General features: G+C 37.3%; 1 protein-coding gene across 1 annotated transcript in view; it reads right to left on the reverse strand.

Annotated features, from left to right (window-relative positions):
* Nucleotides 1-12,049, reverse strand: part of RP1 (RP1 axonemal microtubule associated) — a 114,805-nt gene that overhangs the window by 85,952 nt on the left and 16,804 nt on the right. Inside the window, 8 exon segments of the mRNA XM_032713021.1 lie at nucleotides 38-167; nucleotides 308-339; nucleotides 442-518; nucleotides 2,060-2,135; nucleotides 2,975-3,053; nucleotides 3,655-3,806; nucleotides 8,863-8,995; nucleotides 11,847-11,933. Coding sequence (XP_032568912.1) covers nucleotides 38-167; nucleotides 308-339; nucleotides 442-518; nucleotides 2,060-2,135; nucleotides 2,975-3,053; nucleotides 3,655-3,806; nucleotides 8,863-8,995; nucleotides 11,847-11,933 — 766 coding nt within the window.

Here is a 12,049-nt window from a genome sequence, read left to right on the forward strand (position 1 = left end):
TTCTCTTATGCACAAATCCACATGAAAAATACTTTACCATATTTGTTTTTCTTGTCACCAAGAGCATCCACTCTGCTATCTGGGTTGAGGCAAATGAAGCCGTGGGTGAGCCTGTTGTAAAATTGAAGCGTATTTCCTTTCTGAAATTTCCACTTCTCAGCAGCCCACTAGTTTTGTGAACGACAAACACAAAAGACTTATGAGAAGATGGTACACAGGAATTTATCATAGAAAGCATTAAACTGACCTGATTCACTCAAAGCATAATTTGAATGTTTTAAATCAAAATAAAAAAGTACATTCTTACAGTTTCTTCTCTCTTGAGTTCCAGCTCTTGTCCTGTGCAGACAAAAACAGTATAATTAATTTACAGAATTTCTTCATTCCATTTGACACAGTAACAGTGAGGTTGAGTTCCCCTCCTCACCAGTTTTCACTTACTTCCTGGAAGTGTGCTGGCATCTGTCACAGCCAGTTCTCTTGCAACATTGCCATCATCCTGCCCCTGATCCAGCCACCTAAAAACCAGAACCTGTTTCAGTAGTAAGCTTGATTGCCTAATTCCACAGTAATGTATGCATGGCACTTGGATGCTGATACTTGCTGTTCGATGTATTAAAGTCTCAAGGCTGACAAACAGCAATACAAAAATCCAGCTTTAGTGAAAAGAGATTAACATCGACAAAAAAATTATTTTGCTTATTTGCTCTTGATGAAATACAAGTAAATGCTTTCCTGGACTGAGGTACAAGGGCCTAACCCATTTAATACAAATCAGAGAACTCATATCAATAAAACCAGATCAATAACATAATGTGCAGTGGTCACGATGTTTGCTCTTCCTGTCTGCAAGAAGGCTACAGCAGGATGCAAATTGTTCCGTGCCCTGAAAATCCTGATATAAAGAAGCAAATCCAACAGTGGCATCACTTTTACCATGTCTGAAAGATATTTTTACAATGCCATCATAGACATCTACTTACGTCAGTGAAGTCTAACTCCATTTGAGTCAAAAGCGTTCACACACTCGAGTATAGTAGCAAGCACGACATCAGGCTCTAACAATAAATAGCACATACCCTCTATTTTTCTGCCTGAAATGGATTTAAACTCTCCCTAAATTATGTATGAAGCTAGCATTATAGATCTCTTCACAGCAGTTCATCTCATCTAGAATACAGAATCAAAATTAGGTCAGGCAAGGATGAGGTGCTGTATCTGATAGGCAGAAAGTCCTTACTCACACATAAATCAGTTTCAATGTGCACATCGCTCACTCTGAGCTGTCTCAGGCAGTTATTTATTCACTCAGAGAAGTGAGAGGAGGAAATAGAATTGGGGTGCCACTGGCAAGCTGCAGCTAGAATCTTACGTGACTGGACTTTACCATTCCTAATATTTGCACTGATCTTTATCGATTAAAATTTTTCTGCAAGGTGTTGAGAATTAATCAGGCATAGATAAAATTGGAAATGAGTTATAGAACAGAAGATTCAGAGCAGCAGCATCTCCAGGGGGAAAGGAAGGGAAGTTAATACTGCTTCAAATTAAGTGGCAGCTCAGTGAAAGGCTGCAAAGCAAATGAGCAAAAGAGATGTGGTCAGGTGGCTGCATTTGTGATTACCATTTCACAGGATCTTAAAGTCTGATCCTGAGCTCACTGAACCCCATGTTAATCTCCATACTAACTTCAGTAAACCAGGAACAGTTTGCTAGAGAGACAGCAACCCACTCTTCTGCCTTGCATAGCATGACATGGACCTGTTGGTGTCAGATATAAGGTGTTGAATATGGAGAATATGTGAAAAAAGCGTGCCTTAAATAGTTCAAAAGGTGCAAGAATGGAAAGTTCCCAGGCAGAATATTTTATTGCTTTTTCATTAGCTCAAATTCACCAGAGGTTTGGGGGAGGTACAACTCAGAGAGCCATAATAAGAATCAGACCATTTCAGCTTACTTTTTACGAAACACATATTTACCTTCACGGGACATTTCAGGAGAAAAACTGAGAGTAGTTACAAATTTATTAAGAATCTAACCCAAATTAAACACCACCAACCTGTGACATAGAAAAGTATAATCCAAATCTGTTATTGGATCCTTGATTACAACTTTGTCCAGAAACCATCCATTTCCTTAGAACAAATAAAGTAAAAAAAGAAAAAGTTTGTTTGTGAGAAACAGATTGATGGATTTAATGATGTTAGATTTCCTATAGCTTGCTGTCTTCCACTGGAACTGCAAAATCTGTAGCTCCACTGACAGGTTGCTAGAGTCACAGCTACCCTGATGTCTGGAGAGAAGACAGTACCTGCTCTAGGTACTGTAGGGCTTGGTTATGAGCCTGCAAGCTGCTAGGTCTCTCCCTGGCTACATCCCTCCCTCCTTAACAAGTCATTGTATGACTTGTGTTTGTTTTGCCAATAAAAATATCAACAAAGTTAGATAGCAGATTATCATGGCTCAAAATGAATTGCTATGATTTACAATATTTAGGCTCAAGAGTTTGAAAAATACGACTGCAAACAATTTAAGTTTCAGCATTAATTGGAAATCTAATGACTTTAGTGTAGCAAAAATCTTCAACTGCATCTTTAGAGTGCAACTGATAATGCCAATCAATGTAAAATTTTAATAGCCCATTTTAACTTTAATACAAGACACAATCAATGTCTTAACAGGCAGACATTCTCCCTCTTCATGGTTTTTTCATAGGGATTAGTAAAAAAATTACTAGCAGATGATGTCCTTAACGTATTGGTTGAGAGTATTTTGAAAATGAACACAAAATATTTGAAATCTATGATGATTCAATAAGGTAACTATGCCATTTGAACAGTTTTCTTAGAAGTCTTTGTCTTTCACTTCAAAAATGCTACCACATATTCAGTTTTAGAAATACATATTGTATTTCCAATAAAACGTTAATAAATTTGCAGGCAGTATTCAGTGACTAGAGAGAGAGATTTCTGACCTGATCCAAGACCATTGTGTCCTATAACAATCTTGTACAAATGTCCAAGGTGCACGGCTTCAACAGCAAAGATGTCAGTCTGTAATCAATAAATGAAATTTCAGTAAAATCTAAAAAAAGCAGAGAATTCCTCAGCCATGAAATTCTGAAGACCCATAAACCCTTATAACTCTTTTGTCAAGGTCATTTAAAATATCAGCTAATGATAAAGTGAGAACAAACCATGAAGGTCAGGTTTCCTGAAATAGAAGTAGTAAGTAAGCCTGATCACTTGCTAATGGGAGTAGTTCCATTCAAATGAATGTGATCAGAGTTAGGAAAGAGAAACCTGCTGAAAGCTTCATAGTCTAAACCATTACAAATTACAGCAGATTTCAACATTAGAAATTCAGATATAAAATTCAATTTCATTTATTATTCGATATTATATCAAATTTTTAGAAGATTGAAAAACAAAAGTACACAGCTTACTTGTGTTATAAATGAAAATTCTGACTTCCAAAAGCACTGGCATAACTTGAGAAAGCATTTTGGGCTTAATTATGGAATTTTGGGAAGCCATTGGAATGCTTCCCAAATGAAGTAATCTCCTTTCTAATTGCACCTTTTTTGGAATAACCACCCACATGAGAGATAAAAGCCAGCCAAAGATATCAAAAAATTCCCTGTCTTTCACTTACTTGTCCTTTCAAAAATTTCTTGGATTTCTGTGACCTGAGCAGCTGTCTTGATCCTGTATCACCTCTTTCTCCATAGACAGAAATATAGACATCAGCCTCAGTTCCAGCATTCCACAGGTCCCCTGTTGTCACATGCACTTCATAGACAGTCACTGACAATAAAAGATGACAACTTTTCATATCACAAACACTATTATAGTTACAATAACATCTAGCTGGGAATGTGTCTGTAGAGTCCAAATACATCTGTGTCAAAGACAGTGTACAAAACCTTAAAAGTCCTATTCAGTAAAATAATATACAACTTGCTTTGGTGTTACATTTATGGTTTTTGTCCCAGGAAGTCACTGTGGGGAACACAAACAGAATTTAACTTCACAATAGTTATGTCTTTGTCCTGCAGCATCTTTTGAAATCATCATAAAGCTGAAAAGTAAATAATATAAATCCAAGATTAGCTTCATCATAAGTGGTGAGATCAAAACTGTAAGAAGCAACAGAACCATTAACATTTTCAATGCACTAGTTAACCAAACAGACAAAAATGTAGCACCATAATTTTAGTTTTCTAGGGCCTTGGAACTTGGAAAGCTGCATTGTTTTATTTTTTTAGTAATTCATGCAATAGGATAGAATCATAGAATGGTTTGGTTGGGAGAGACTGTTCAAGACTGTCTAGTCCATCTCCCCTGCCATGATCATGGACATCTTCAATTACTGCAGGTTGTGCAGAGCCCTGTCCAACCTGACCTTGAATGTGTCCGGGGGTGAGGTAACTACCATCTCTCAACATTCATGCGTAAGTTCTTTAAAGGATATAAATTCAGAGGGAAAAAACTGGCTCTTAAATTCCATAAATCATTTATTTAATTGAAAAGGATAATGCAAATTAAACTAAATTTGAGTCAAAATCTAATGAAACTGAAATAAAGACTATGATACATAAAAATATGTATCAATATAAAACAATGTTTAGTAAAATGCAAATGTAGGAACTCCAAAAAACTCAGAATTAAGATAAAAGCTTGCAATCATAATCTTCAGTATAAATATGGGAAAGGCAAAATTTATGCCAATATACGGTAAGAATGATTTGTTAGATCAAGAGAATGAAAGGGTGAGAGAAAAACCTCATTTTCTGCCACACAACCTCTTCTTCCAGGTGTAGATGCCCTTGTGCTTCTCTGTCTTGCAAGCAGAAAAGACTTTCTGAACCACTGGGTCCGAAACAACATCAACATTATCATCATTCAATTGTCAGTTTCCATTTGAAACATGCTATGAAGCTTGACTGTAATTCTCTGAAGGAGGTTGCTTCCACATTTCACTCTTCTGATGGACAAACATTCTTCTTTTTAATAAGTAGTGAAAATTCATTCACGATCAGTCCATATCCGCAATTATGCTAAGAGGCTGGTCAGTGTTTACAATTTCTCCTTTTATCCTTATTTTTCTTATGATTATCTCTCATTTACTTACATGGCATTTTTTGTGCATGTTACTATACAAGCCATCTTTGAAGAATTTGGTTTGGATAATGGTAGCAATCTGGTTAAAAGGGTAAACAGTCTGTACAGGTTACTTTAATGTGCCCACACAGAACACTACTGGTAGTTTGCTTCTGGCATGAGAGATAGCTTATTTTGAGATGAGAACCTCTAAGCTCCTCTGAAGTATTGTACCATAGACATATGTTATTACTAAATCCAGCATAGAGGCTTAAAATTGCTAACTTAAAATTTCAAGCAACGTTCACATTTTTTTTACATTTCTCTTCACCTCTCGTAAGCCTAGGGATCATCCCAGCTTTATAATAAGTATTTATAATGCTTACAGTTTTCATTCTAGGCAACTGTGGTTCTCTTAACGGAATGAAGCCCTGTCAGGGGAATTTCAGACTGAATCTTAGGACAAAAGTTCTTCACTACGGAATGGTTGGTCACTGGAACAGACTCCCCGGGGAAATGGTCATTGCATTGAGCCTGTCAGAGTTCAAGGAATGTCTGGATGTTTTAGACATGTGGTTTAGCCTTAGGTACTACTGAGATGAGCAGGGAGTTGGACTAGATGATCCTCATGGGTCCCTTCCAACTTGAAATATTCTATGATTCTATGATTCTTTCGTTTAGGTATTTCATGGAAAAGTGTGCAGAATAGAGATTAGGAGAAGGAACTGTGTTCTTTACGTCTAATTTTCTCTGCAACTGCAAACGTATAATTTCTGAAATTAGAAAGTGTAAGGGTTAAGATTATTTACAGTTAAGATTATTCAATTCTTTCACCCACACCTATGAATTATGAAAGATAGAACAAGGAGGTAAAACAAAGATTATTTTCAGATCAGCTATTATTATTTGGGTAAAAGACAGCCACATTTAAGACACAGAAGCTTTTGGCAGTCTTTAGTTGTCAGCATAATCAGGTACTATTTTTCCCAGAGTATACCTGTCTCAATATTCAAAATAGTTTTCATTTAGAAATTGTTAATTTATACTGCATTTTACCCATATCATATCACAGGTCACCACATGATCTATTTACTTGTCCAAATTTTTCTTTGCAGCACCCACATGAACAGATGCCCCATGAACAGACCATGACAGAGGCAGAGAATTCATTTCTCCACAACAACAATCCCATGTCTAGGACCACAAAAATCCTCTCTATTGCTACAATAGCCTCCTTCAATAACTACCTACTTTCCAGTTTCTGCAAGAAGAAAAGCAAAGGTCCGCCAGCTACCAACACTGTGTAACTCTGATTTATTCCCAGCATATAATTAAAACTTGTGTTATAAACCAGAGCAGAAGGGCACAAAAGCAGAATGGTAGAGGATAAAATGTCAAAAGAATGGTGCTCAGTCCTCCAGCATTACAGCAACAAAGTCTCTATGTAATACTTCTTAACAGTTTAACTCCCATGTTTTTCCTTTGAATAAAAAAAGAATGTTAAATCAGAGAGTGTTTCAGCCTCTTTTTATCCAGAAATTGGTTTTAAAGTGCCTCTTATCATCTCTCTTTCACACTGAATCCAGACCTCTTTACTGTTCTATTATCAAACTATCTTCTCTGAAGTTAAAACCTATGTTCCCTCTTCACTGACTCATGCAGAAATATAATATTGGCAAAAAGACACAGAGGCTGCCTTTCAATTACTAAGTCAGAGATGAAACTGTCTTCTCCAAAGGCTTCAGCATGACTCCTCTTACACTGAAGCTGACAGAAATGCAGAGAAGTTCTTTTCTTCCTCTCTTGTGTGAGGGAGAAATTGTTAACTACAAAATGCAGATGGAGAGGATGGTTGTAAGTGTGCCTTTGAGCTTGTTATGCACAAAGATTACTGGATAGTAAAAATCTTCCATTGTATCTCTATCTCAGAAACAAGGAAACTAGCTACTCAGAAAGAGCCTGAAAATTAGGATGTTGTTGAGGTCAGTGTCCCAGAATATCTAAACAAGAGAACATCTGGGGAAGAAGAGATACTGCACATAGGGAAACTGAGCATATTCAATATAATATGTTAATTATAATTAACTAACGTTTATTTAAAGGGATGGGTTAGGAGGTGCTTGACCCTTACACCAGTGTGCTTTTATGTCCCCCTGCAATAATAATTTTAAAATCTCCTAACCAAAAAACCAAACCTGTGAGGAAGCAGACTGACTGAGGCTTTTCATGCCCTCGTGAAAGATATGACCATGAAGATCATGACCATTCAAGATCAAAAGTCATTGTGGTTAATGTGGGTGGGCCTCTCTCTGCAGAACTTTATGAGCCATTTGCAGGTGTTAAGTACATCACTGGAGGAAATCTCTCCTGCAATTTTGTTTCTCTTAAAACATACTAATGAGACATAAACCTGTGTTTTCTGCTCTTGTCGGGTTCTTAATCTGAGAGTTCATTCATCACAGAAAGGCATAAATTCAACTCCAGGCCACCCACCTTTTTATTATAAGAGTAACTGTACCATGGTAAGCTTCTCCACATTCATGGGCCATTTTCTGGACTTCTGCCCCTTGAATTTATTTACATCCTCTTCCTCTAGCTGCACCCACAACAGCTGCTACCACTGAAATACCTGTTACAATTTCTGTTTCACAAGTTCAGCACAAAGGGCTGTATGCATACCACCAATCATTGCTATAATATTAAACATTCTGGAAAAGGGGTTCTGTAGTTTCTAGAGAACTTGGAATGGAAGTTTCTCACATCCCATTAATTTTGTCCACTGCAGCTGATATGATTTTTTGGGGGAAGAGAAGAAGATATGTTCCAGGTGGATCTTATTCTGGTCATAGTCCTAGCACAAATAATACCAGTGGTATTACAGCTCTTCCCCCTCTAGCATCACACCCTATAGGATGGGAATCTGACCCAGCATTCTTATTTCCTCACCCATATCTCTCCTAGGACACACTGATCTTGCTATGCCCTTATAATTTTCTTAGGCCAGAGAGGGTCAATGCCATTTGGAGAGAAGGGAAGAAAAAGCACAGACTTCCCACCCCCTTCCCATTGCTCAAGCATAGAGATCCTATAGCAATAACGTCCAGCATGGTGACAGAGATTGGCATAGTAGAGAAGGACATTAAAAGAGGGTAACAGCAGCAACATCCAATAATTTTTGTATCATTTGGCATCATTCACCTTTAGAATTACAATACAGTCTTCATGTGAGTAATGGAAATTTTAATACTTATAGCCTTCCAAAATATTTTTAAAGTTTTGTTACACATCCAGAAATTAAAAAGCACAATGGCACACTTACACTTATTAATTAATACTTTTAATTTCTTACCAGAAAGAAACTAAAACAGCAGCTACAATAGTCATACTGGAGCTATAATCCTCAATTACTGAAAATAGAGTTTGCGATTTGACTCATATGTGCTGGCTTCATGGTAGTTACATATATGTGAGGTGTCTTTACCATTGCCTTTTTATTAAACCAAACACACATGCTGAAAATCTTACCAAATAATTAGTCCTCTTGAGGAATCTGTGAAATTCAAAGCATTAAATACTCTCCCATCTTCTTTCCAGTGCTTCTTAACTTTTTACCTGAGTATGACCAGTAACCACAGGAAAACAGCAGAGAAAAAGTGTTGTAGCAGCCAGAAAGTAATAGAGGGCCTGATGAAAAACAATTAACTCACCTCTATCAACAGCTGTCTGTAGTCTGACTTAGCTGATGTGGTACTATGCTTACCTGGAAGGATAGGCTGACCCTGCTGTAAAACAGGAAGCTCCACAGGTATTTCCCCATCAGACTGGTCCTGGGCCAGCCATCGATGTACAGGGAAAGAAAACTGCTCCCCTGAGGAAAGGTTCAGCAGCTGCACCTAAGTAGCACAAAAAATTCCAATTTAACTTGCTGATCTGACACCAGATGGTACAGAACAGAAACGTGTGGGATGCTGTTGAAATCTGTACAGGTAGAGCTCTGTGCATGATAAAAAATCAGTCTGACATTTCACTCAGTAAGATTTGAAAGCACAGGGCAGAGTAACTCAAGTTACTCTGTGCAATTAAGAAACAGGGTTTATCAGCTCAGGTTCATTCCCACAAAATACAGCTGTTGTTCCAGCTGGTACATCCACGTGGGCTGGCACTAGGTGGCATGGCTTACCAAAGACGGAAGTTCTTGAAGTTTGGCAATGTTTGTAGTTCTATTTCTTATTTTCTTATCAGAACAGGAATTAAGGGAACAGGTTTTGATTCTTCAACACTGCTTGTGACATAAACAAACCATGAAAGTGCTAGCCCCAATACCAGTTGAGGCCTGCACAGTGCCCTACAAAATTTTCTTTCATGTCCAACTTCTAGCATGCAGCAGCAAAAGGACCATATGCATACCAGCTGAAGGAGGGAAGGAGGTTATTTTGTACTTCAAAGTAAGCACTTCGGAGGCTGCTGTATATTATAATAGTCCCTACTTGTAGTTTCACTCTGTACTGTGCAGAATCTAATCTCCTTAATTTGAACATTGAAGAAACCCAGAATTACTGGAAACATTTTTCTCTCTTTTGCTTCTTGAATATTAAAATTTTAAGACAGAGGTTCATCTTGTCTGAAAAACTTGACACATCTTGGCCTGCCAGCATCTACTGATGAAACTTGAAAATGGATTTTAGATTAGCAAAGCAGCACCTTTGTGGACATTTTCTGGCCTGATATCATCTCAGTACAGTAACAGATATAGAAACCGCAGCACACTGAGGGAGGTCTAGTGCGCCTAACTACCAGAAAAGCTTTGCAGTTGCAGATCACTCTCTTTTAATTGCAGCTCTTCCTGAAAAAAAAAAAAAAAAGTAGATTTCCCAAGGAACAATGATGTTAAATGTCTGTAGGTTGTTTCTTTTCTATGAAGTGTAGAAATCAATGGCTGTACTCCTTTGGCTCTCTGCTACACAAAACACCAGGTTACTTGTATGGTCTGTTCAGCTGAATGCACTTCTTTTCTTTGACCTTCTGCCCAAAGTTGCAAAGAGGGAATGATCTGGCTGATGAATCATGCCCTAAAAACTGTGCCTGCCTGACTGAGATTCCATAAGGAGACAACCAAAATTTATAAGCTAATAACTAATGGAACACACTGAAGCGTTGATTTTTTTTTTATTTTTAATTTTGTTGTTCATTTCATTTCATATACTCCAGGTGGAAAGAAGGGGAATAATAAGTTCTCATTTTTCGTTTTCCTTTTGTTTTTTCAGACTTCCTCAGTCTCTCAGTTTAAATGACCATCTTATACAAAGCAGGCAGAACAGCCTCTATTCACAGATGGTGACATACAACAAACCTGCCAAGGTTTATTTGTTGAGTCAGATTTTATGATAACGAAAACTTCTAACACGAAGATTAAGTATACAAATGAACCTTTTCCATAAGAGAAAACCCACTGTTCTTTTCTAGCTTCTTAACTCAGATGTACTGTAGAAATTGTGGGTGACCTGTCCCATTGTCTCATGGGACAAAGCTATGAGGTATTTTTCACCCTTTTATTGCTTCCACACACATATTTATGAAAACAAAAATAGCTTGAAACAGAAGAAAAAAGTATCTTAAATGATATTCTGGCTACATCATTCTACTTTTCCAGGAAAAACAAATACCTATGTTTTCTAATCAGGCAATCCTCACCTGAATTGAAAGAGACATAACCCCTAGAATTCTATCATGAAAGCTCTTAGAGGGATACTACCATGACACGATATTTCAGAATAGACAACCATTGGTTAGATGTATGAACTCACAGCCTGATGTTACCTTCAGTTAACATCGTCCAGATCTTAGTCTTCTTTCTGAGATGCAATCTCAGATAAAAACAACATCAAATAGCCAGAGTTTGAGCACCGATCAATGAATATTTTACTCCAGTGGACACTTTACATTACATAGATATACTTTGAAATATAATTTTAAGATTGAGTTTACCAGCTGTTTCTAAAACTCTTCATAAACTGCTGCCTCTTAACTGAAAGAAGATAAACTCTTGGCCTAAAGATGGAAGTGTTTCAGGCATGCATAGCATAGAATTGGCACACATAGTACATCATGGACGCTAAGGATAAAAGTCACCTACTTTAATTTCCAGTCCAAAAACTTATATATTATGCTTCACAACTGAGGCTTGAAACAGAACTAGCTGATTCTCTTTGCTTTATTATATTTGCTATACCTACATCAAGGTATAATTTCTGCATAAGGAGAGAGAAGAATCTGTTATTGTCTTTTTGTCCTCAGAGACACAGAATTAGAAACATTTGCAATGTAGCTCTGACGTATTTATGCTGTGCATGAGGACCCAGCATCAGCCATGGGTTTGGAGACTTAGCCAGAGTGGATTCAGTGACTTTCTGGGTTTCAACAAACTCTAGGTACTCTGTAGCACAGAAAGACTGTAGAAACTGCAGCTAACTTAAGCAGTATTCCTTGCTGCCCAGCCACACATTTTTAAAGAAATGTAATGTACAGCTGTCACTAAATTGCAAACAGCCAACCAATACATATCATCATAAGCTGCCTTTAGTTCCACACAAAAACACTCCTTCATAAATAATCCCTTAAATGAGGGTGCAAGCATTTGATGATGTTAATATACTTATCCCAGGGATTGTTTTCTTACTCATATTTTGACTCCACTGTCCTAATGACTGCCTTTGGAAAGATAAACTTCTTTCTCACTGCTTTTACCTCTTCACAGCGCCAGGCAGGGCAATCTCCTGCATTCGTATGTCCTATGCGTATTTTGTAGAGGCGTCCTATATTTCTAGTATTAATCTGTAAAAGAAATACAACTAATGAAACACAAAACATTTTTCAAACAGAAAAAACTTGCAACAGAAATTCATTTAGTAACTCTGAGACTTTTGTTTGGAGGAATTAAATATTTTGAT

This window comes from Chiroxiphia lanceolata, chromosome 1 (assembly GCF_009829145.1).
Source record: "Chiroxiphia lanceolata isolate bChiLan1 chromosome 1, bChiLan1.pri, whole genome shotgun sequence".
In the NCBI taxonomy this organism is placed as follows: Eukaryota; Metazoa; Chordata; class Aves; order Passeriformes; family Pipridae; genus Chiroxiphia; species Chiroxiphia lanceolata.